Source organism: Elgaria multicarinata, chromosome 6, assembly GCF_023053635.1.
Source record: "Elgaria multicarinata webbii isolate HBS135686 ecotype San Diego chromosome 6, rElgMul1.1.pri, whole genome shotgun sequence".
Taxonomy (NCBI): domain Eukaryota; kingdom Metazoa; phylum Chordata; class Lepidosauria; order Squamata; family Anguidae; genus Elgaria; species Elgaria multicarinata.
The window spans coordinates 73,332,902-73,359,130 of record NC_086176.1 but is presented as its reverse complement, the minus strand read 5'-3'; the positions used below and the strand labels follow the sequence as shown (position 1 = coordinate 73,359,130).

Here is a 26,229-nt window from a genome sequence, read left to right as displayed (position 1 = left end):
AACCAGGATAAAACCACACAGCAAAGTTGATATAGGATTAAAATACAGAGTTAAAATAGTAAAATTTAAATTTAAGTTAAAATTAAGTGTTAAAATACTGAGTGAATAAAAAGGTCTTCAGCTGGCGACGAAAGCAGTACAGTGTAGGCGCCAAGCGGACCTCTCTGGGGAGCTCGTTCCACAACCGGGGTGCCACAGCGGAGAAAGCCCTCCTCCTAGTAGCCACCTGCCTCACTTCCTTTGGCAGGGGCTCATGGAGAAGGCCCCCTGTAGATGATCTTAAGGTCCGGGTAGGTACATATGGGAGGAGGCGTTCCTTCAGATAACCTGGCCCCAAACCGTTTAGGGCTTTAAATGTTAATACCAGCACTTTGAATTGGGCCCGGACCTGGACTGGCAGCCAGTGAAGTTGTAAAAGGACTGGCGTAATGTGATCTCGCCGGCCAGTCCCTGTTAATAACCTTGCTGCCCTGTTTTGCACCAGTTGAAGTTTCCGGACCGTTTTCAAAGGCAGCCCCACGTATAACGCATTGCAGTAATCCAAACGAGAGGTTATCAGAGCATGGATAACTGTAGCTAAGCTATCTCTGTCCAGATAAGGGCGCAGCTGGTATATCAGCCTGAGCTGATAAAAGGTGCTCTTTGCCACTGAGTTCACCTGTGCCTCAAGTGACAGTTCTGGATCCAAGAGCACCCCCAAACTACGGACCCGATCCTTTAGGGGGAGTGCAACCCCGTCCAGGACAGGGCAAACATCACCTCGCCGGACAGAAGAACCACCCGCTAACAGTACCTCCGTCTTGTCTGGATTGAGTCTCAGTTTATTAGCCCTCATCCAGTCCATTACCGTGCCCAGACACTGGTTCAGAACAGCCACTGCCTCACCTGGGTTTGATGAAAAGGAAAGGTAGAGCTGGGTATCATCCGCATATTGATGACACCTCAGTCCACATCTCCGGATAACCTCCCCCAGCGGCTTCATGTATATGTTAAACAGCATAGGGGATAAGATAGAGCCCTGTGGAACCCCATGGCTTAGGTGCCACGGCACAGAGCATTATTATTAATTTTCACTTGAATGTGAATCCTGTTAGATTCCCCCATTGAAGCTTTTGTCCCTTTTACAAAAATAATGGCTCGCTGTTTCTCTTATTTCCCTGATCTTGGCACACATATGTAAGCATTCCTAACAGTCAACTCTGCTACATTTAAAAACCTTTTCTCACAATAAAGTTGTCTCAAGCATGGATTTGTTTCTAGAACTTCCTCTCTGATTACTCAAAAGCCAACGTTTTTGTTGGAAAAGCCATGTTTGTCTCTCCAATACACTACAGTATAGACACAACTTCTGCAGGTGTGTTTTTCTGTGTACATCTTTTGAAGCAAATGTAGCTTACCCAAGAACAGATGAGCTTATCTCATGAACAGAAAATATCTGTGAACTTCCATGTCTAAGAGCTGGCAGGAAACAAATTGACCTGGTTCAAATGTAACAGCAGCAAATCATGGGTTAATTAACTCATGATTTGTAGAGCAACATGTGAACCATTTCCATTTTGCAGCAATAACCTAGTAGGTCTTAGCATGACATCTGACACTTTGGGTTCTTTGTGGGTTAAATAACCCAAAGTTAACCCATGGTTTAATTTTAAGGTTAACTTTGGGTTCTTTAACCCATGAAGGACCGAAAGTGACCGGGTTTGCCCCAACCTACAAATGGGGCAATTGGGTTAATTCACAATTTGCTGCCAAATGCCACCATTACATGGAAAAGCCCTCTTCCCCAATAGTGATAAAGTAGCTTGTGTGCAGAACTTTTTGTGTGAAAACCAGGAGAAGGGTTTAGAAGTACCTTTGTTCTCAGACCAGTCTTCACCTTCAAACTTCAGGCTCAGCACCTGCATTGTATAAAGTATAATAAGCTTTAAGCAAAACATTAAGCAAAAAACCCAAATTCTTACAGGGGCTTTCTGCTTTTGTTTTCTTTGTGGGATTACCATGGGCTTCTTTACACAGCGAACCTGTGGTTTGAATTGTGGAAAGTACTTCCTCGGCATATTCTAGATGTTTCTGTTTGTTCCAGTTTACAGCTACTAGATGGCGTTGTCATTATAGTGCTACACTGACTAACATCCCTTTATGCATTATTTCCAAACTTTTTGAAAGCAGGATAAAAGGGGGAAAGCATGTCCTGGAGACTGATGATGATCACAGAACAACATTGAATGTAAAGTCCTGCCATAGAGAGGAGCTAATTTTAGGTTTTTCTTCTGCCTGTATGTGCAGTTCTATCAAATTATTCAGTTCAGCATTCCAGATCGCACTAAATCTTTTAACTTTTTGTGTGGATCTTGCCTAAATGTTACTATTTTGTGGGAACAAATGTTTCCAAGCTCTTTTAGCCTTAAGTGTGTTTCGACCTGAACATTTATGAACAAAGGTATTTCTATTTCTTGGGTTTAGGATGAAAAAACAAAAGATGCTGCCGTATCTAAACCAGTTAGAAAGGATGAAAAGAAATCCAAATCATCTAAAAAGGTAAGGATTTTGTTGTTGTTATTAAAACATGAAATTTTACACAGCCATGGCCTACTACTTTATGAGCCTCATGAAGTTCTGGAACACCCTGTGTGCAATTCCTCAGCATCTTACTTCACCCGGATCTTGATTTTGTCCTCTTTTTCACCCTCCACTGTCATTACTAGAAGAGGCACATGATGAAATCGCTGTTGTGCACACTTTGATGGAGTGACTTGAGAACAGGGGAGGGAGAGAAGAGATGGGAACATGAGTAGGGGCAATACTAGGTTTTCTTCCTCACAAAATGTTGTGTGGCTGGCAAAGCAAGATGTATGTTAAAGATGAGGTTTGTATGATTTCCCCCGGAGGGTTTTGTGATATTTTTGCATATTGGCCACTTAAACACATGAGCATATGTACATCACCTTGTATTGTGGTACCCTAAACCCAGTGTTAATTACCGCATTGTAAATAGGTCTTGTACAGTGATGTGTTAACTGTATGCAATCACCTTAAATGTTATGTGTTCGGTTTCTTTTTTAATTGTTAAATCAATATGGCTATCAGAGATTATATCTGTGGTCAAGTAGTGAGAAATTATCAGATAATGTATAGAAAAGGGAAAATAAGAAATACCTAGTTTCAAGACAAGTAACACATGCATATTTTACTTGAGATGATGTTAAAGGATATATAGATATTTCATCTGTGAACACTTCTTGATATATACAAAGCATCTTTTGACTCTGCAGCCACTGAGCTTCTTTAAACGAGCATTTTATAGTCAGCCTCCTGTGCATCTCCCGCTCCATTTTCTCGTCGTAGCGCTAAAAAATAAAACCTCAGAAAACCTGACTCTTCTGGGATAAATTGATATTTGTCAGGTTTTCCTGCCATGTGCAGGCAAAGTTGCACTATAAAATGCCCACTAGAATGTCCCATTCAACTGCATTGAGGCTGTATAAGCCACATGGTCGCTGCTCTCTGCCTACCCTGTGCCTGTTTGGTGCATTCTCTTCCCCTTCTTACTGTTTTATTATGATTTTATTAGAATGTAAGCCTATGCGGCAGGGTTTTGCTATTTTATTGTTTTACTCTGTACAGCACCATGTACACTGATGGTGCTATATAAATAAATAAATTAATAATAATAATAAATAATAATGGAAGAGATGCAGGAAGCAGAGCCACGGCGAGGGAATGCAATTTTCCCCTGTATGAAGGAGCTCACTGTGTGGTGACTAAATTTATGAACTCATTTTAAGAGATAAATTATACATTACATCCAACTTATGATCAAAGCAGTGATACGGAGGGAAAGAGTGTTCAACCCTTTCACCTAACACTGTTTTCCCAATCTAAATTTCTCCCCTCTGGATGCTGCTGTTAGAATACAGCTGCCTGTAGAATTCAAGAACTTGCATTCCTTCCTTCCCACCAAGATTGCTTAACAACATGAGGGGAAGTGTTAAACACACACGCTTGGTGCCACTGCTTTGATCAAATGTTGGATCCATCTGCAGATGCAGGTAATAAAAACAAAACACTGGGAGAGCTAATAGTGGATCTCCTGTGTAGTACATAGCTTGGTGATGATAAAAGCTTTTCACTCCACTCCTATATTCTTGAAAAACATGGATTTCAAGCTTTGTTTTATGAATGGGCTTTTCTCATTTAATATTTATTCAGTGTTCATTGCATGACAAAGTTCCAACTAGTAATGTTGTTGCTTTTTTTCCTTTTTCTTCAAGGCAAAGGAGCAGTCTTCCAATGCAAAATCTGAGAAACAGAAAAAAAGTTAAATCTTGCCAGGTAAGAACTTTTAAGCTGTTTATCGTGCACATATGAATGTGCATATGTTATGCATGAATGATTCAGAATGAACTGACACCTTTAAAAACCGTACATTTTTAGACCCTCGCTTTTTAGCACAAGTGTTTTCATTTTTTCAGAGCTTTTGGGAAGATTAGCATTATTATCAGAATTGAGGGGATTCCTGCTACCGATTTTGAAATACCAGTATGTGAACTCTCAATCACAAATACTGGTGCCCTAATGATATCCTTTTTGTGAGACCATTCCAAAAATGTAAAATAAACATAATTAAGGTACTTTTTCTACATGATGTCTCTATGTACATATTTCACTTTGAACATGCATATTCTCCTAAGTTTCTGACAAATGCAAAACGAAATTGGAAGATATTGTTCAGAAGAAAATATCGCAAGGCAAGGGCAATTGTGTATGCATGGGGGTTTAGCCTAACGTAGAATACAACCAACAAATAAAGTCAGCCTTGGCTTCCTGGTGGAATTGCATTGGACTTAATTCTATGCGGGAAGCAGCTCTGCACATGCAGTATCAAGTCATGTAAATACTCTTCTGTCAGTTCATTTTAGCTTGTTTGTGAGGCTCCGGATGTATAAAACTCCCCTCTGTGCTTGAACTGGCCGTCTTCCAGAACGAAGGAGAGGCACCTCTCCTAGAGCAAACCTGTGGGGAAAACTATGGCCCTACAGATGTTGGATTCGAATTCCCATAATCCCTAACTATTGGCCATGCTGGCTGGAGCTAATGGTAACAATATTTGGAGAGCCACAAATTCCTCGCCCCTGCCCTAGAGACTAAAGAGGCAAGGGTTGCCTGAAACAGTTCGCGTTTAGGGACCCACTGCTGCTGCACATTTCAGTTGCCGCCCCGACTCCTCTCCCTTTTTGACAGTAATTTGCTTGCTCCTGTTTTTCTTCTTGAGGAAAGCAACCACCACCAGAGCATGCAGGTTATGTTCAATATGGACAGACAAGGGAGTTAGCCTCACAGACCTGCTAATGTGTGTATTGACCCCATTGCTGTGCTCTGCTTGGGTATTTCCAGTTTTCTATTTGGAACTACTTTTAATTCATCTGATGAATTTTATGAGACAAACCTGCTTTCCTCTATTTAAGAATGTGCTGTCTTTCTTTTGTATTTCTTCTTCAGACTTTTCATCACTAGTGCAAAGACTCTTCTTTTGCTGCACTTGAACAAAAGCGATTTCGCAGAAGCAAGATAGTTTCCTGGGTGGTTTTTTGTATTGTGGTATTTGGATATTTTGGCATGCCATGCATATCTTTTGCTATTTTCCAAGATTGAACTAACTTTTTCTAGCCACTTATTTTACTGTCGTTTATTTTGTAATTTTCTTCAATTCTGAAAGAGAAGGAATGCTTTATATTTGTAAGAAACAGATTTCCTATGAATTAAATAGTAATGAAACCAATGTCTGCAAAGTTTTGCACATAATCTACACATAGTGCCTGTAAATCTCAGCAGAGTTCACTAAATCCATACCATATATTTTTAGTATAACAATGCTTTAAACATTCTGGAATGGAATGCATTTTGGATATCATCTGCCTCTTTAGGCTGGTTGCCTGTGGGTATTCTTTTTGGGAGAATAGTTGGTGAAAAGGGAGTAATCAGTTGCTAAGATTTAAAAGTGGGAGCAGACTAGAAACTATTGTTGGTCATCCTTGGCTTCTAACACTATAGTATTGAATATGAACAGTGCCATTAGTATTTTTATTTTAAATCTTGAGTCCTTGTTGGTACCACCTTTTGTGAACTTACGTTGCCCCTGCCAACAGCTTCCAGGAAGGACATAATGTTGCATCAGAACTACTAAAGGATTGTGGTACTTTGGAAGGGATGTAGTTTTGCAATATCTGCTTCACACTCCTTGACTTACAGAACTGCACAAAGAATCCCAACAACAGTATATATATTCCCACAAGTTACACTGTTATCGGCCCTACCCTCAGCACAATTAAATAGGAATGTGCTTTGTCAGCTAACCTGGATGCAATGCTTGCTCAGATTTCTATTTTTTTTTTCTTTTCTTTTTGGTATTCCATGTAGCAAAAGAGAGGCTATGACTCCAATACCAGATTCTGATCTGCTGTGCAATCTGAGTAACAAATCTTTATATTGACTTGTGGAGTAAGGTACTACTCCTAGTTTGGTAAAATGGTCAAGTAGGTAGTTCTCTGCTACTTCCATAATCAGATATGTAGGCAGGCCACAGGCCACCAGGAATATAATCTGTGCAAGCCCTTTTGAACTCCATGGGGTTCAAGAACACAGTGATTTTCTGTAATAGCTCTTATTTCAAAAGGAATAAATGCAGAAGATGTTCCCAGTGGATTGTACCTTTCAGCCTGAGGAAAATCAGAATACTGATTGTCCTTGACAATCTGTAATGTTAATACTATACTGTATTGGACAGTCTGTACTGAGATTCTGTGTCACACTAATAAAGTTTTTAGAATGTATTATCCCGTATTTGTACTTATATTCTACGTTTTTAATAACACATTATTGTTGTTTCCATAATTCATGGATAGGGAATTTCAGGCCAACGGAAGATCCCCATTGAGCCCCCTTCCCTTATTTCCAATCAGAGATCAAAGATAAGGGATTTCCTCTCCTACTTCCCACACTGCAAGTCTTGAAAAAAGTGACAATGGAAGCCTTTAAAAGCCTAATTACAGTGGCAAGGGGCATAGCTAGTGGAGTCACTTCTGGACAGGGAAGAGATAACTTGGTCTTTTGCAAGTGCACAAGAGCACAGGTTCAGCTATCTGATTAGATAGATAGATAGATAGATAGATAGATAGTCTCTCCTTGTCAATTTCATGCATATTACAGATGACAAAGGAACCACAGAAGTACAGTAGGTAACATGCAAGGAAACTGACAAGGTGAGACTGCACATAGGCTAATCTGCATACACTTGTGAAGGACCAGGGGGAAAATAATACTAAGAACATGTTTGTGTAATTCAAAAGAAAAAGAAAAACCGCAAATGAGAAAGAGCCGCAAAGGAGACCCACTAATAATTCCCATTTGTGAAATTCCTGGAGAGTCAGGGAAATGTTGAAAGTGGGGAGGTCTCTGACAAGTGTCAATTCAAGGCTTAATAGTGAGAGGATGACATTGCCAAGTGGGAGTTATTGTCCCTCCTGCCCCTTTAGTGCTCCTTTTCAGAGCAATTACTTCGCTTGCATTTCTTTTTCAGTTCTTCTGATTTGAGTAAATGGGTTACTTTCTCTTAGTATTATCTTTCCCCATGGTCCTTCACAAGTGTGCACAGTTTATCCTATATATAATCTTGTCTGTTTCCTTGTATGTTACCTACTCATTCCCATTGACAGCTGTAACACACAAGGAAATTGACATGGCAAGATGAGACATATTGGGCAGCTGAATCTGTGCACTGTGCATTTTCAGACTGGGAGGGGAAATGGCCCCATTTGTGCACTTCCAAGGCATCAATTTTTTTAAAAAAAGGTGAATGAAGTAAGTGCTCTGGAAAGGAATAGCGATCGGAGCGGAGAAGGGGAGACAAGACTGGTTGCTATGCAAAGTACACTGGGATACATGCAGGAGTGGGCTGGAGGACTGAGGGGGAAGGAAGCCAAAATGCCTCTCATCCAATCATTTGTTGAGAGTAATGCGGGTTGGCAAGTGGCTTAACCCATGGTGGTTTATCCCCTCTAGAATAGCTATTATGCATGAGCCCACGCATTTAATAAAATCCAATTAATCTCCTTTGGCTAAGGGTTATACACATGACCACTCCAGCAGCCAACACTGCTGCATATACAATTGTTGGATCAGGAACTTGACATATACTTCATCACTATAGAAATATAGAATTGGAAGGGGCCTATAAGGCTATCAAGTCCAACCCCCTGTGCAATGCAGGATCCAAATTAAACCATCCCTGACAGATGTCTGTCCAGCTGCATCTTGAAGGCCTCTAGTGTGGGAGAACCCACAACCTCCCTAGGTAATTGGTTCCATTGTACTGCTGTAACAGTCAGGAAGTTTTTTCTGATGTCCAGTCAGAATCTGGCTTCCTCTAACTTGAGCCCGTTATTTCATGTCCTGCACTCTGGGATGATCAAGGAGAGATCCTGGCCCTCCTTTCAAGTATTTGAAGAGTGCTATCATGTCTCCCCTCAGTCTTCTCTTCTCAAGACTAAACATATCCAGTTCTTTCAGTCTCTGCTCATAAGGCTTTCTTTCCAAACCCCTGATCATCCTCGTTGCCCTCTTCTGAATCCCCTCCAGCTTGTCTGCATCCTTGAAGTGTGGTGCCCAGAACTGGACGCAGTACTCAAGATGACACCTAACTCGTGCCAAATAGAGGGGAACCAGTACCTTGCACGATTTGGAAGCTATACTTCTATTAATGCAGCCCAAAATAGCTTGTGATATACAACAATTCCAAGATCCTTCTCGCTTGTAGAATTGCTGAGCCAAGTATCCCCCATTTTGTAACTGTGCATTTGGTTTTTTTCCTAGATGTGGAACTTGTCATTTTTCCCTATTGAATTTCATTCTGTTGTTTTCAGCCCAGTGCTCCAGTCTATCAAGATCACTTTGAAGTTTGTTTCTGTCCTCCGGGGTATTAGCTATCCCACCCAATTTTGTGTCATCTGCAAATTGATAAGCGTTCCCTTCACCTCCTCATCCAAGTCATTAATAAAAATATTGAAGAGCACTGGGCTCTTTGCTTACATACTATTCTCTAATTCTGGTACTTGATTGCATTGATTTTGCAATAAAAAGTAACCAGTGCTTCCTTTTTTTTTTAAAAAAAAAGACTAATTTCCAGTATCCTGGAAGTAAACTTTATATGCCAATTGCCTAAAATTTCTAATACCGTGAAGAAAAAATGTTCATATTGGCCTCTTGACATTACATGTTTCTCCTTAAGTGTCATGGAAAACAGGAACAATTGGGGACAGAGATCATCTGGACAGAAATTCAGAATTGACTTTTTCAACCTAGGTTGGGGTGCCATCTCTGTCACATTCTGCTGGGAAAGTATCTCATAGTTTTGGTTCCCCATCTGTAAAAATGGGGACCATAGTAGTCTTTTGCACAAGACTGTTGTAGATGTCCAAAGTCAGATCTATGAGAGCAATACAATTCTCTCCCCTACAACATGAAATGACGCAAAGATCAGTAAGTGTAAAAGTCCAGGTGGTGCCTAGCTTCCTCACGATACAATAGAATAGAATAGAATAGAATAGAATAGAATAGAATAGAATAGAACCCTAAAGCTCCATCCGATGAGTGTTTTTTCGCACGCTTGTTACTGGGCACTCATGCAGTTTGCTCAGGTCCCTCACATGCCATTGTCTGCCTCCTGCGCACCTTCTGCACTTCCTTGCACGACAAAAAAACCCCTCGTTAAGTCAGATGTTTTTTTAAAACTCTGGATTGCTGCTCTCTCCTGCTGTGTGCAGGAGAAACAGTGCCATTAGAACAGCGGACTCAACGGACCTCATGCTCGTTGTGTTAACCCCCGGTGTGATGCAGCTTCTAGATTCAATGACTTAACTTTATTCAAAGATAAATCAGATGACAAAAATCACACTTCAGAAGTTGCAGCACTTAATCTAAGAAATTACAAATCAGTTAACTCGACAGCTAATGCCCCATGGCTTAAATTAAGGAGCAGACCAGGAGCAAATACATAATCACAGCCAGAGACTTCACTTTTGGAATATAATTAGGTGTTCAAAGCACTTAGAGATCCAGGTTCATGATACAAGATTCAAAAACAGGCCGCAGTTCACAATTCAAAAGGAGTCATGGCTAGAGCCCCAGCCCAAAATGGAGATGTTTCCAAAATCCTCAGGAGCCCTTTGACAGCACTGCTACATGGCAGGGGTCCTAGCTGAACTAAATGCAGGCCTAAGAGCCATAGCAATGGAATCAGTCCCAAATGCAGGATTTCTACACACAGAAGCCACCAGCTGACTCACGTTCAAGAATAGAGGAATAAGTTATGGCAAAGCATAAAATGGGAAATGTTCCATATTTCAGGATCTTGCGTTATTGGGATCCAAGTTAATCCGGATCCAGGAATTAAAAAGAGCCCTGAGCAGCGTAGAGTTTTCCCCTCAGAGAGTCTACTGAAAAGGGCTCCTGGAGAGTCTTTGGTTCAGGGGGCAAGTCTAGAATCAGACAAAGCTAGAAATACTCACACATGATAAGAACATAAGTGCCATACTGGATCAGACCGAGGGTCCATCTAGTCCAGCACTGTTTACACAGTTGCCAACCAGCTGTCAACCAGGGACCAACAAAGCAGGACATGGTACAACAGCACCCTCCCACCCATGTTCCCCAGCAACTGGTGCACACAAGCTTACTGCCTCGAATGCTGGAGGTAGCACATAACCATCAGGAGAGAGATCAGGTCTAACAACAGAGTCCACATTAGAAATCTCTGATGTATAGATGTTAAGGCAAAACAACAGTCTCAAAAATCACTAAGAGTCCAGACCAGAAGGCTTTCTGGGAAAAGACGAAGGTATGCGGTTCATGGCAAACAATCCATGGTCTATAAGGCTGGTATTATATTCCACAGCAGGTTTTAACATTACAAGGTTCAACAGACAAAGGTGCAGAGTGGATGACAAGTCCAGGGGGAAAGGATTTTCAGTAACCCAATTGATGGAAAGTCCAAGCAAGTGTAACAGGCAGGAAAAATCAGAGTGATTGTTTTCAGCTAGGGGACCAGACAAAGTCCCAAATTCCTTGCGTAGTATTAGCTGTCACAGTTTGGAATTTCATGTTACATTTTTCATTGCAGGCAATGAAAGATGTTGGCACCACCAAGCCTTTCTCGTGTGTGCATAAGCTTAAAAATGGATGTGGCTGCTAAGCTCATTAATAATTACTCTGTACTGACAACTGCATCTGACCCATAGATAATCAATACATCGAACCAGGCATCTCCACCCCATTCTGATGGGCTGATGCTACGAGCTGAGATACATCCCTAAACAACTCTCCGCCCCTGATTTCTTAGGTATTCCTTTTGCCTGTAATAAGCTGAGAAGTTGAACAGTGATTCACTCTCATGGCTATACTGAATTCTATATTATGCTTATTAAAAGCTGAAGCAGACTTTTTGGTTGAATCCAACGTTGCGTCGGCGGCCCAGGCATGCATGGCCCTACTGCTGGTGGCTGCGATGTAGCACTTCTGGGGGCAACCATCAAAACAAGTAGAAACACTTATTTCTGGAACGGGCGTGACCTCTCTCTCCCAGAAACAAACATTTCCACACATTTCGATGCTTGCTTCTGTTAGTGCTATATTGCACTGGCATGCCTGGGCCACCTGAACATGGGCAATGTTGGATCCAATCCTCTGGTTCAGAGGGGTCAAGGCCACTAGCCATGGCAAAAGTCCTGACAGTAAGTAGGCAGAATCTAAAATAAGAATACTGTCAAAGTAACCAACAGTGTTCATGCAATGCAGGTATCCAGCTCTGAATTTATCCAGGTTAACCACTGAACTGCAGTTAACCTGGATAATGAAAGTAAAAGCTTCCCTACTCTTTGCGGCTGTGAGCCCAAGGCTTGTCTAGTCATTCTCTTAAAGATATCCTATTACTACATTTGATAAAGGCCTATATCTCATTCTAGGTTTTGTGTTGTTCTATGTCACTTTCAAAGTCATTAACTGGTAAATCCCGTTTAGCTCTATCTCTAGGTTCCTACAAACCTATTTTAAAATGGTGCCTGCCAATACACTCACTCGAGGTACATCTATAGAAGAACTTGATATTGGGGAAAAATGGCTTCTCTCTTGCATGGCATTGCAGTTATAGTGATGAAATATTTGGCGAACGTTGAAATACGTAACTTCACATATACACAAGGCGTTAATACCATTTTCTTGCCTTTGAAAGTGTAGGTAAAATGTCCCAACTTTTGTCACTAGAATAAAGCTTAAATTTTTGCACTAACGAACAATCTTGTTTTCACAATTTTCTATTAACTTCATTTTGGAGTAGCATTTCTCATGTTTGTTTGAAAACTTAACAGTTCTTAATTCTGAAACAATAGTTCACATACAATTTTACACTTTGCTGTTAGTCTGTAACCATTTCTTGATTTTTTCAAGGTTCACATCCATCCACTGGATGTTTTCTTCAATTGTTTCTATTGCTTGTTGGACAGCACGGAGCTGTGAACTTTTTTCGTCCAGAGAGTTGAAGTAGTCTTTTACCTGTTGGATTTTTTAAAAAAATAAATAACAAAATTCATTCTTGTGCTATTATCAGGATTTAAAAAAGAATAGGTTTTAGGAGACTGCATCCTAATTTTCTTGTAGCTACTGCACTGGATGAGCTTCCTGGGTTTTGTCATAAGAGATTCTTGGCCTTGGAGTTATCTGTGCCCTAAGTTTTATATTAATTACAAGTGCCTCCAAAAGCCTTTCCTTTTGGTTCAAATTTATAAAGATTTTTTTATAAGAAGGATAACATAGGTTATCTGTTGTTTATACGGAGTATCCTAATGGCTCGCTGATTTATTTGACTTCTAAGAACCTTCAGAAGGGAAAGGAACCTCTCGTGCAAGCACTGAGTCATTACTGACTCTTGGAGGGACGCCAGCTTTTACTGACGTTTTCTTGACAGGCCTTATAGCGGGGTGGTTTGCCATTGCCTTCCCCGGCCATGATTACCTTTCCCTCAGCTAGCTGGGTACTCATTTTACCGACCTCGGGAGGATGGAAGGCTGAGTCGACCCAAGCCGGCTGCCTGAAACCAGCTTCCGCTGGGATCGAACTCAGGCCGTGGGGAGAGTTTCAGCTGCAGAAACTGCTGCTTTACCGCTCTGCGCCACACGAGGCTCTAAGAATCTTCAAGAAAATGCAGTTATACCCACCTCATTTTCTCTCCAGGTGTTGCTCAATTTTTTCTGTATTATTGGCTTCACAAGCACTGGCTGCTTTGTGCTATTCCTCTTGCTACTGGTGGTTATTAAATTCTTTTGTCAGTAAAATTCACAACCTCTCAAGATTCTAGCTCTGATCCAGCAACAGAATTTCATTCTAGTTACTGCCAGAGGCTTTAAGATCATAGGGCTTTAGTGCCTGATTTGGTTTCCGCTACTGCTATTGTTTTATACAAGCTGAACCAGTTATACCATGATTACAACTGAACTGAGTGTAAAGCTTCAGTACCTATACATGGATCTGAACCTCTATAACTGGTTTGGCTTGATTTTCAATAACATCATGGACTCACACTACCTATGTATTATAGAGCGTGAAAGACATGCTTACCTCAGCAAGCTGTGCCTTTGTGGAACACCTATTTGTTACTCCAGTCACCATGTGGGCAATAGAATGTGAACCTAGTTCAAACCTACAAAAATAGTAATGACAATATATGAACTAAATAGTTTTATGGTTTAAGAAAAAATAAACATGAATACAGGTACTGGGAGAATGTTTAATTTTTTCACCTACTTTTGTACAAGTTTCTGCCAGTTCTTCTTCAAAAACTTCCAAGCTAACTGATAACCAACAGGGTTCCTTCCAACACTCAAAACAATATAAGGAAGTTCCTGAGCCTTTATTATGTCATCTTGCAATGCTTGATCCATTAACCTAAAAACCAATATGAATATTATCTTATTTGTAGGAAGAATGAAAATAGTTAAATGATAAGTGTTAAATCCAGTGTCACACTAGTGAACATCTACTAGCACAACAGGACTTTCTCCTTCTCTCCTCTCCCATGCAGCCACTTCTGGACCAGCTTGGGGGGGGGGAAATCCTCTGGATTTTGAGGATGTATGTGTGTGTGCAGGGAAACATCCTCTCCCAATCTTGCTGATGGAAGCACTTCTGTTGGTGGAATAACACTGATGAAACCAATGCATACAGTGCAACCCTGTGCATATTACTTAGAAATGCCCCACTGTTCAATGGGGCCTTTCTCCCAGGAAGGTATGCATAGGCTTGCAATTTCAAAGTAGTACAGCTTTCTTTATTTTTAGTCTTTTTATCAGCCACCACAGCGGCCTTTTATGAAATATAATCTCCATGCACCAAGACTAGTTTCCTTAACAAAACCCCCGAAGATAACAGTTGTGGTCTTTAGAGTTGACCTCATGGTTTCTAGACAATAATAAACAATGCAGTGATAACACATTATTTTAGCCAATTTCCCAATGTTGAAAATCTAGACTGCTGGATTTTCTGTTATGTTAATTGTATTTAGTCAATGAGGCTATGTTTTAAAATACTTCACAAACTCTAGGTTATTCTAGCATCCTAAATAGGGCAACATACACAAGCAAATCAAATGCCCAAGTAGGCATTTTGTTGGGCAAGTTCTTAAAAATCTGAAGCAGCAAGTATTTGTGTGTGTATAAGTGATGGGGGCAGCTAAAACTCCTGCCCTACCCTCTAAAGTAGTGATCTTCTATAACCTACCACCCATCCCATTATTTCTAACTGCCTCATTTGCCATTATCTGCAAGTATATTTTATACAAATGCTACCTTGTGCAACTGGCAGGTCCCTGAAACTGCAGACTATGGCCTCATCTACTGGCCAAAGAATCAAGGGCCACTGGAAGGCTGTACTCCGTTGCCTCCCAGGATAAATGCCACAGTGAAGGTGAAACCAACCTGACCCCATACATTGGCCAAAAAAGAAACAGATACAGGAAGCTTATTTTGCCCTTCCCTGCCAGAAAGAACACCAATAAGAACTTTGAAACGAAGAACTGAGTTTTGATTCTACCCCCTCCTCCCTCCCAGTCTGTTTTTCTTTGATGTCATGCCTTTTAGATTGTAAGCCTGAGGGCAGGGAGTGTTTTATTATTAATCTTTCTTAGCCTTTTTTGGGGGGCTGAAAAGCAGGGTAAAATGCTGCAAATAAATCTCACTATTGATCTGCGTGGACAAGAACCAAATTCTAAACATTAAGTCTGTTGCATAAACAAAATTCTTCAATATACACAAATCAGTTATATCTCTTTTACCCCACCCCTATTTAGATGGAGAATTCAGAAAGAGGAAAATGCCCCCTCTCTTTATATAATAATTGCAGTAATTCTCAGGCAGAATGGTTCCAACACAGAGAACACACATACACACCATACAGGATATACAGACTACTTTTTGCATTGCCTTTTAATCTGGTAATCTTTTAGCACACTCTAATTTTAGAAAATTTAACATCTAGCTTGACCTAATTTAGAATGCTAGTTCAAAATTGTTTAATGGACATTAGTTGCCATCTTTTATAAACAGGAAAAATAACTCTGAACCTTTTTAATTTTCATTTCGTAATCAGGGAAGTAAAAGTGTAGTATTATTTCAGACCAAGGTTCTTTGCCACTGCTGCATGCAGAAGCACAGAAGGAGTGTTGAGTTTAAAGTGCTTTCTGTAAGAAGGTGGTATCATCATAAATTTGTGCTAAGAATTTTTAAAAAGAGGAAGACACCTCCCCTGCGCAATACTTGCCCAAGGAATCCCAATTATTGCAATAGTCAACCCAATTCCAGATACCCCCCCCCAAAAAGGCCTCTCAACTTGTGTTGCCTCTCCCTGCCAAACACAATGGGAACGAGAAACACCATTTCAGTCCAGTGCACATGAACAAAATGCACAATTGTTTTGTGCACAAACTGTGAAACAATCTTTCTAACACACCTTTTACTACTACTATAACAATGGCAATTACATGACTAAGTTTAAATGTTTATGAAAATATGGGAGGCCATCACCTTCCACTTAAAATATCTATTTGAGTTTGAACTTTAAAGCCACCCATGCTATGTGAAGAGTACTTACCACTGAAGCTTTTCCTTATTTTCGCTCAGACTGAGAGCAACTTCAATCATATTCTTTTCAGTGCTGAATTTTGGTAGCTGGTATTTGCTGAAAAGGAAGTCCCAGCCTTCATCAGTCTGTGTCCCGACAGCATATACTGCAAGCTTAACATCATTAGGCAACCTGTAACAAATTGCAAATCAAGTTACATTTTGACATTATCTTAGGTTGTTGTTGTTGTTGTTGTTGTTGTTGTTGTTGTTGTTGTTATGGGTTCTAGTGCAAATTACTCTTCCCACCAAGCAAGACTTCCACAGCCCAGAACCACTGTGGGGAATTCACAGGTAAACTTAAATTTCCCTTTTTTCCCCCAGCTGCTCCATGGAGGGTGGGGTCACAGCATCTAAAACACCATGCTATATGCTTTGCCCTGTGAAGATTCAAGGTGCGCTACTCTTTAAAAAAAACAAGAAATACGTACTGTAGAGTTCCATCGGAGTTCTTCCATTTCATAAAGTACTCTTTTGCTTTGTCCACACAAGGTTGGTACTTGCGCACACATGCAAACACAAGAAGGGAGCTCCGAAGCAATCGCTCCGACAATGTGCCTTCATTATTCCAAGACTGTTTGTCAATCATGTTTTTAAACAGTTTGACTATGTAACCCTAGAGTGATTTCACAAACAAAACAAAATCAGCTAAGCACACTAAATGCTTACTAAAATCACCATCTAGTGTTCTATCAAATCAGCCCAAAATCATATTGCCGTTCGAAACAATATTTAGAATAAAGTGACAGCTATTGATACATAAGGCACAGCGTTAATTGGATATTATGTGCTCATAAATGGAAAAAATGTGAATAAAGAAACAATCCATGTGCTTTTCTGCCTGTGAAGAGTTGATATATCAAGTCTTGTCCGTTTATAGACTTAACCGCTGGGCAGGCTGGCACAGGTCCCACTCCTCAGATCATCTAGTTTAAGGTATGTGGATAAAGTGCAAGCTCCTCTGCTTGTCTTATCATTTTGCAGGGGAAAGGGAGGGCATAGTTACTGTAGGATAAAGCTGTAAGAACAAACCTTTTCAATATTCCATAACCTCCCCATGAACTATGGGAGCAGGGTTGCCCTATGTGTAGACTACATTGAGGTAATTGATAGGACTGTGATACATAGGCATGGAGCAGCACTGAAGCCATAGGTCTTGGGTAAGTGTGTAAGTTTGCCTCAGTAGTCAGAATTTGAGATGGTTAAATGCATCTACTTAAAACACCTCTTGTTCCATTGTGGTGTTTCAATTTAATTATTAAAATAAATCCTTCCTTGAGACATAGGAGTACAAGTTTTCATAGGTTCTTTACATGCCGTGTTAAAACAATGCTTTATTGTACCTGTGAACTTGCTGTGATTGGAGATTTAACAGCTGATCCTGTGTCTAGGAAGGGCTCTGGTAAGATGAAGGATGACATGTACAAAATAGCAAATATTCTATAAAAGCCTGTTAGGAGATGGCAGCTGGGAGAGCTTGGCTTGGGTTTGGCGGACAACATATTGCCCTAGCAGAACAGCATCTCTTTATGAACTTCACCCACATATGGTCTATCCCTATCTCATTCTTTCAATATGTTAAATTGTTCACTTTGTCCTTTCTTAATGTAATTGGGATAAGAACATACCCAAGGAAAGAAGTGGCTGTTCATATTATATTGATGAATCAAATGTAGTATTATTGGCCTGGATTCTAACTTCCTGAGAGCAGAGCTCTACCCACGGAATATTCCCACTGGTGGAGATGGGAAGGCAACTGTTATTGCTTCCCCTTGCCCCCCCTTCCGAAAATCTCCTCTGGAAGCTTGCAGATCCTCCAGGGGAATATGGGAGGTGGCCCTGGGCACTGCAAGAGGAAGTGAGAATTGCCAAAAATTGTCTCCCTCCCCCTTCCAACAGCGGGAGCTTCTGTCGGATTGGAGCCTGTTCCATGACTAGAAGCCTGTCTGTTTACAGAAGGGCAACTCAGAATCCAAGCCTATGTGTTTATGTGCAATAAATCCCCTGTATTTGATTGCCACATTCCTGGTCAATTTCATTATTATCCTGAGACCATTCTTAGGTCAGCAATACAAATTTTATCTCCACCAGGACACTTTATTAACAACTGAATATATTGTATGAATGAGAGAGGAATAGAACATAGGTAGCTGAAGTCCATGAAGAGAGGACAGCAGATAATGCTGTTTCACTAGGGCACTTTGTGATCCTAGCCACTTCCACAAGAACCCATGTATAAAGTAGCTTTTCATATTGTTGCATTTATCTATTATTATATAATGCTGCTTCTACTTACTGCCCATCAAGACAAGAGTAACTTGGGCCACAGCTAGACCTAAGGTCTTCCTGTTATCCTGGGATCTTCCAGGGTTCGCCCCTGCCTGAGCACTGGATCCCCTGTGTGTCACCTAGATGAACAGGTTTGACCCCTGGACAATCCAGGGATAAACCTTAGGTCTAGCTATGGCCTCAGTTTCATTCTAGAGTAGAACATAGCTACATTTATTAGCTTACTGCCAATAGTCTAGCTGTGTGAGTTGACAGTGTACAAGTGCCTTTAGTTATAAGCCACTCTTGGCTCTTCCCTATTTTACCTTTAACTGATGTTCTATTTCATTCATGTCCCTCTTCTCCAGGAGTTTGTACAATGGGATTAGTTCATTCAATCCTTGAAACACAGGACTAATTTCAGTTTCCTGTTTTAGGTATAACGTTAAATCGAGAGCTTTGGTAATAGACAACTTTCCAGCACTGTGGGAAGAAAAATGTTTATGTTAGTATATAAAAATGCTTTTTTAAGTGGTCAAAGCATTGCTGTGTACAGATTTTTCTAGTTAATAATGCATATTAGCAAAATACATTTCCATAGTTTAAGAGTGAAGCTTATAAATCAAATATAACTGAAATTTTGCACCTAGCAGCGGCAAATATTGTGCTAACAAACTAACATGATTTGTGATGTTGGGACTCCTGCAGCTGTCAGAATGTTTTGTTTTATTTATTTTATTAAAACATTTGTAACCCGCCCTATATAACTGGGAACTCAGGGTGGCGTACAAACAAAATCATAACAATATAAACATAAATATACACAGCTAAAAATTATTAAATTGTTAACAAATTAAAACCAGTAGAAATTTTAAAAAAACAATTAAAAACAATACAAACTATGTGTGACCATGGAGAATTTAGCTCTCAAAGGCTTTGATATCGCACCTAAATACTGGGTATAGAAAATATGTTAATACCTCAAATTGCTGACAGCTGATATATTTGAGCTACTTTTTATCACATTTTGTGGTCTGCCAACTTCTTAAATTAAACCAGCATTGCAAACCTGAGCATGCTTTTACCTATGTGAATCAGAATGATACTGGACTTGACTGTATTTCTCAAGATATGAAGCCCAGCCCACTTCTTGACTAAGACTGCTACCCTGCCTCTGGCTACATCCATGTAATCTATAAGCCTTAATCATTGCCTGCTGCAAGAACAGAAAATAAACTTGTTTCGCAAGAGACACATTTGCCCTTTTGCTGTTAGAAACATACTGTTCGTTACCATGTGCTACCTAAAAGACGTCTATCAGCTCACACAACATGTTTGTTGAAATTAATATTGTTTTAAAAAACATATTTTTGTAATATACTCTTCAGTGTGGATCAAGGCGAAGAATCACATCAACAGATGCTGTAATTGATAACACTTCAAAGAAATATGTCTAGCTTGCAAACTAGGATATAAGATCAATGCCTGTGCCAAATATGACTGTGCCAAATATCAAGAGGACGACATGCTACCTCCAGTAGCAGAGGTAGTAAGCCAGCAGCTGGGGAATATGGGTGGGAGGGTGAGGCTGCACTCGTGTCCCGCCTGTGGGTTCCTGGTCACCAGCTGGTTGGCTACTGTGTGAACAGAATGCTGGACTAGATGGACCCTTGGTCTGATCCAGCATGGCTCTCATGTTCTTAAAGTCTAGGGGAAACGTCATCTGTCAAATAGAACTATAAGATACAAGCGAGGTCAAGTATTATGTTATGTTTTCCCAAAGACTCACATAGCACATACTCATGATCCCTTACCTCACCAGCTGGAATGCACTGTTGATGAGGTTTGCTCTATCATTGCTGCTAATTGCATTATGGTTTTCTTTTAAAAGGTGAGTAAGAGCATCCCATCCATCATCTCCATAGTGTACAATATAATAACCATTCATTCCTACATTAAATTTTATCCACTCCACTTCTTCAGGTAGGATGATGTTATCTATAAGCAAAATATAGTACAACTCTATATTTTTCTGTAAAGCAGCAATTGTTTATTTACATTCACCAAAGATAATGACGACTGATCTGCTATAGTTCTTTTTCGTGATCTCTGACTCACACATATGGATTATGCACCTGTGCAGAACAGTCATTCAGAACATTCTAGAGTCAGCTTATCTCACCCACTCTATGCATGCTCAAGGTTCGTCTAACACCACCCACTAGTTTTTGTGAATGTCTGCTGCAGCAATAACAGCATTTAGAATATTCTCCATGTTGCACTGTTCTTCTCTCTCAAAAAGCTGCCATCAACCCACTAGAGGGCAACATCCCTATCAATCAGAATGTTGGGGGGTTCAAACAGTGACTCTCTTTTTCACCGATCAACTCGGATCCTTCCTCCAATATGACAAAAGCTCACAACCAATCCATGAGTACTTTCAATAATCCAAAACAGCTACATCATCAAGTTCAACCAGATTCCCCCACAGGGATTTTCTGTTCCACCTGTGCCCGACTCCTGCACTCGTGGAAGTGATTTTTGACAAGGGAGCCACAGAAAGGATCACTCTTTGCCAAAAGCTTCTTTTCCTACTTTTTCATGCTGTATGGCCTGTTTTCAACACCTGCCACACAAGTGCTTTGTGGGTAAGAGTTTGTATTTGTTTTCAGTGACTGAAGAAAGGAACACAACAACTCTTAACTCAGTATCTCTCTATGTCTTAAAATCTTCCATAAAAGCATTGTTTTATGTTTGAAAACATTACTGCAAGTCCTTCCACTTGAATTAGGTTAAACACACCTGTTTGGGTTGTTAGCAAAAACCTTTGAACAACTTCAGATTTACTGGTAATAAATGTTAAAGGAATGTGCCACAGATACCTAAAGTAAAATCAAAATTAGAAATTTAGAAACATATTGGATTATTAAGTTTATACAGCTAATGTAAGCACATCTCATAGTGAAACCTGAGCTTCATAACTAGGTGAGATAAGTAAGGATGGAAAATACTGTTTTCGTAAAACAGTACTGTATACACAATTTCATTTTCATGCAGTTGGAAATAAACTTATGTTTCTAAGAGCAATCCTGTGGCCCCTAGACAGTGTCCTGGCTACGAGGTCAGAGAAAGGGCTTTGACCTGGGAGCCAGGAAACTGGGCTCCTCACCCTCTCACCTACCCGCTCATAGCCAGTGTGGAGAGATGCACACCAGCTACCTCTCCACGCACAGATAAACGGAGCCGCAGAGAAAGGGAAAGGGGGTGTTCCCGGGGGCGGTGAGAGGGAAGAGACAAGGGAGGTTGCAATATGCTGTTTCCTATGGCCACCCCAGATGCCTTTCCTCCCTCTCTGAGGTATCGCTGCTAGACAGCAAAATTGCTCTTCTAACAGAAATGCAGGCTGGCTGGAGTGCAAAACCTCCACTCTCCTCCCACTGGATAGTCAGCAGCCTCCACGTTCAGAGACTGCAGACTATCTGGATAGGATTGCCCCCTAAAGGTATTTATATAGTTTGGTTGAAGCTTCCTGCCACATCAGCTCCCTACTGTATGTACATATCTTTTACACCAGTGTAATCACCTTTAAAAAAATGCATTTATTTCTTTCACATAACAATTTTAGCATTGGTGCTATGCATGCAGCCAGAGAAATGTAAGAAACGAGGTACAATTCCCTATGGGAGGGAATTAAGTGTTTGTTTTGAAATACAATTATCTGCGCCCCCCCCCCCCCATTTTAGGAGCGGTGATTTAGAGGTGGATACATTTTGCCTCCTGCTGCTGATAAAAAGGACATCACTATGAAACACTAATATATATTCAGCTGATTTCTGAGTACTATACAAAGCAATATCCAAAATAAGTTAAAAAATATTAAACTAGTTAATGGATTATTTTATTTTTGTTATGAAGTAAAAATACGGATTCTTCCTAGAATGTAATCAGAGATGAGCCCCACTTCCTCTTTGCCATTACCCTGTTGGTGAAGAAAAACCAGAGCCTTTCATATAGTGTTCTTGCTGTAGATGGACATTCTTCCCTTTTATTGTAACAGTTACGAGTGGGTAACCTTTTTGCAATGTCCAAGTGTTCATCATTGTCGTCACATCATGGAGCTCACTTTTAGTCCAGTGCTATAAAATAGGGACAAAAATAAGCCAAGGAGATATTAGAAGCAGAAGCCACTGAGAGCTAACAATTACAAATATTTCATATATGTATGACCTTCCATAGTCAAGACTAGAATAGTCTCATCCGTGGTATGCCTTTCCATCACACAGCAGCAAAACATTAAGGGAAACTGTGTATGGCTTCCTGTAAGAGTAAAAAGATGGCACAAATCTGCTCCAAAGGAAAGCTAGCACAAAATGGCATTTCAATAAGAAAACTTACTTCCTCTGAAATATAGTTCTACAGCCATTCTAAACTGTGGCCCAGTTCAGATGTAATAAGAAACCATGATGTGAAACCATGTCTGAGGAGTGGCTGCAGCACACACTCCGACATGAGCCCCATGATTCTTCTCAACATTGCAGAACCTCCTGGAGTAGGGTGACCATATGATAAGGAGGACAGGGGTCCTGTCCTGTATCTTTAACAGTTGTATTGAAAAGGGAATTTCAGCAAGTATCATTTGTATGTATGGAGAACCTGGTAAAATTTCCTCTTCATCACAACAGTTAAAGCTGCAGGTGCCCTGCCCTCTTTTAAATCTGGTCACTCTAGTATAGCACCTGCAGCTTTAACTGTTGTGATGAAGAGGGAATTTCACCAGGTTCTCCATATATACAAATGACACCTGCTGAAATTCCCTTTTCTATACAACTGTTAAAGATATAGGAGCCCTGTCCTCCTTTTCATATGGTCACACTATCCTGGAGGAGCACATGCCTTAGCTCATGAATTGCTGATGCTTCCTTCAGCCACTCTTGCTCTGACACACTTTTCTCAACATGACTTTAAAGCAGTGACAGATTCTGCTGACAGTGTAGGACTAAAGAGATTATGAGGTTTTGGTTCCCAAATATCAAAGGTTAAGTGCTATGCCACCTTACTAGTGAAAGCAATTTCTCAGTCTTTGGTGAGATAAAATGTATACATCTCTGAATACAAATACGTATTAAAACACACACTCACAGAACTTGAGATCCCCTTGCTTCTGGCACAAATTCCATTATTTTGAATATCAGCAGCACCTGTAGGACAAACCTAACCCAAAAACAAGCAAAGCCTAGTTACCTATCAGGTGAAAACATGAGCAATAAATGCAGTTCTAAACAGTAATTTCTGGTCAGTAAGATTTCTAAAAATTAAGGCATTGCTCACTAGGTGTTTTGCTTAAAAAAAAAAAAAAGGTAAGAAATACTTGCATCTGACAAGCTGTTCCAAAGATCTTTGTTTCGGGTATTCTGATAGCTGAATTTTGACAAATATTTAACAATTCCCACTTTAAACACGTCTGGGCTGAGATAATCCATTAGCATATTTAGAATACAAGCCCCCTGAAAAGAGAGGAATGAAACAGAACGGTCTACAATTTGCTTTTTAGGTGTCTGATTAATCACAAGTTTGGTTCAAAAAATATCCATGTGCTCTGATTAGGGTACTCCTAAACTCTGCTTTAACATCTCTTGGCTCTAGCTTTTATTTAAATTTCTTTGTCCATGCAAATTTAAAATAAACATTAGACAAAGTATTTCTTATATATGAAATATTTTTGAAAGTACATAGAATAAGATAAACATCACAATGAATCTTCCCTAGTGGCAATAAGGTGAAAAATATGGATCACTATGCCCCAAGTAAAAGAAAACATAGAGCCACTGAGAGCTTAATTTCATGAAAATCATATCAGAACGAGCAAAATTGAAACAAAATTCTAATTTGTAAACTTGCATTCTCAGAATTTTACATCAAACTGAAGTTTCAACAGAAAACAATTTACATCTAATTTTCTTGCCCAAACATTTTCTATCACAACTTAGCCAAAATGGCACTGTCCACCCACAACAGGGAGGTATCAGCAGGTTTGGGGGCACCCAAAAGTTTGCAGAAATATAACAAATCTTCAGAAAAAGTTCAAGGGGAGGAACCAACCTCAGAAAACCCCCAAAACACTTGAGGACTGTTTAACCCTAAAACAACCTGTTGCCTTGGTTTGGACATGATTAACCATGGAAACTCCCCGCTGGGGGTTGAATATTCAAAATATTCAATGCCACACACCTCAACCCAGTGTGCTATAAATAAGTCACGGTAGGCTGCAGTGATTGTACAAACCCAGTCAATATATTCTAACAAAGCCTAACAGCAAATCCTCTCTTTCAGATTTGAAAGACAACATCCATATAGATCAAACTGAATCAACTTTTCTTATTTTACCTTATCATAGGAAACATCATCAAACATTTCTAGAATCTGAGCTGGATCTTCTACAGGAGTAGATATAGGATGTGAAGAATTTAAAGCATCTACCTCCATGGCCTGAAAACACTTGTTTAAAAAATGATCTTCCTAAAAAAGAAAAGCAAACCTGAAATATTCCTTTAATAGGTTTTGAAGTTCATATTTTAATGTCACACTTAGGGTGCAATCGTATATACACTTATCTGGAAATAAGTACCACTGAACTCAATGGGACTTTCATCTGAATAGTAGACATATATAGGATTTCACTGTAAAGCAGATAATAACATATTTCTAAGTACAGACATATTCATACTCTTACTTATTTAACATATTTATATTCTGCATTTCCATCATTTAGGTCTTCAAGGTGCCTCATAAACATGCTTGAACAAAACAGTCTTCAGTATTGCTGGACACAGGCTTCCACATGTAGACATTCCACCATAGTGAGATCAAAGGGAAACAAAATGCAAAAAACTACATACTGTGCTAATTGCATTAAAGTTTAAATATATGCAAAATAATTACCGTGACCATTCATAAAGCAGTACTTTTGATTACACAAATATTCTAATTAAAACCTGTAGTGTCAAATAAACCATTATCTTGTTTTAGGCTACAAGTGATAGAACTGAATTTCTTGATAAGATAACACTTCAGGTATCTGATGAAGTGGTCTTAGTCCACGAAAGCTTATAACATAAGCTTATAACATGTGGAAAAGGAACTATAGAGCTGATATCGAGTTTGTTGGTTGCAGCACGACTGATGGTAGCTAGGAACTGGAAGATCCAAGGGGAATATTCTATTGAGGAATGGTATAAAGAAGTATGGGACATAGCCATTAATGATAAACTGACATGTAATATTAAGTGGAGAAAAGGCGTAACTAAAATAAATGAGTTCGAAGGAATCTGGAAACAGTTCCTAGTGTTTGTGTTTACTAAGGGAAGTGGGAAACCACCAGCAGAAGAAACGATTAGATTTTGGACTCAAGAATGATCCCGAGGTGGGGGGTGCACTTTTATGTTAAGTACGAAGATGTTGTAGTATGATAAGGTATATGTAATAGTTTTTGATATTTGTACTCAACAATTATTCAATATGTATGCAGTAGATATTTGATGTTTTTTTTCTTATTGTGTTTTGTTTCAGTTATATTTTGGTAATGTTTATCTATGTTTATATAGTGTTGAAAATGAATAAAAATTATTAAAAAAAAAAATAACATAATAAAGTTGTTAATCTTTGCAGTGCCACAGGACTCTTTATGTTCAGAAAACTGATGGCAGTTGAGCATATAGAACGGGAGGGAAAAAAGGGTCTAAAATTT

General features: G+C 39.8%; 2 protein-coding genes across 10 annotated transcripts in view; one reads left to right on the top strand and one right to left on the bottom strand.

The window, feature by feature from the left end:
- Nucleotides 1–6,830, top strand: part of CAST (calpastatin) — an 85,876-nt gene extending 79,046 nt beyond the window's left edge. For all 8 annotated transcript variants that reach the window (XM_063129581.1, XM_063129580.1, XM_063129577.1 and 5 more), the window contains 3 exons: nt 2,464–2,538; nt 4,272–4,332; nt 5,500–6,830. In XM_063129581.1, the coding sequence (XP_062985651.1) occupies nt 2,464–2,538; nt 4,272–4,322 (126 nt within the window). In that variant the 3' untranslated portion in view covers nt 4,323–4,332; nt 5,500–6,830. The remainder of the gene's footprint in view (nt 1–2,463; nt 2,539–4,271; nt 4,333–5,499) is intronic.
- A 3,062-nt stretch (nt 6,831–9,892) lies between these two features.
- Nucleotides 9,893–26,229, bottom strand: part of ERAP1 (endoplasmic reticulum aminopeptidase 1) — a 31,196-nt gene continuing 14,859 nt past the window's right edge. For both annotated transcript variants that reach the window (XM_063129574.1, XM_063129573.1), the window contains exons 8-19: nt 24,870–25,001; nt 23,858–23,989; nt 23,625–23,696; nt 22,464–22,621; nt 21,288–21,367; nt 20,300–20,483; nt 18,812–18,968; nt 16,649–16,833; nt 16,189–16,350; nt 13,849–13,989; nt 13,663–13,744; nt 9,893–12,600 (exon numbers count right to left, since the gene is read on the bottom strand). In XM_063129574.1, coding sequence (XP_062985644.1) covers nt 12,451–12,600; nt 13,663–13,744; nt 13,849–13,989; nt 16,189–16,350; nt 16,649–16,833; nt 18,812–18,968; nt 20,300–20,483; nt 21,288–21,367; nt 22,464–22,621; nt 23,625–23,696; nt 23,858–23,989; nt 24,870–25,001 — 1,635 coding nt within the window. In that variant the 3' untranslated portion in view covers nt 9,893–12,450. The remainder of the gene's footprint in view (nt 12,601–13,662; nt 13,745–13,848; nt 13,990–16,188; nt 16,351–16,648; nt 16,834–18,811; nt 18,969–20,299; nt 20,484–21,287; nt 21,368–22,463; nt 22,622–23,624; nt 23,697–23,857; nt 23,990–24,869; nt 25,002–26,229) is intronic.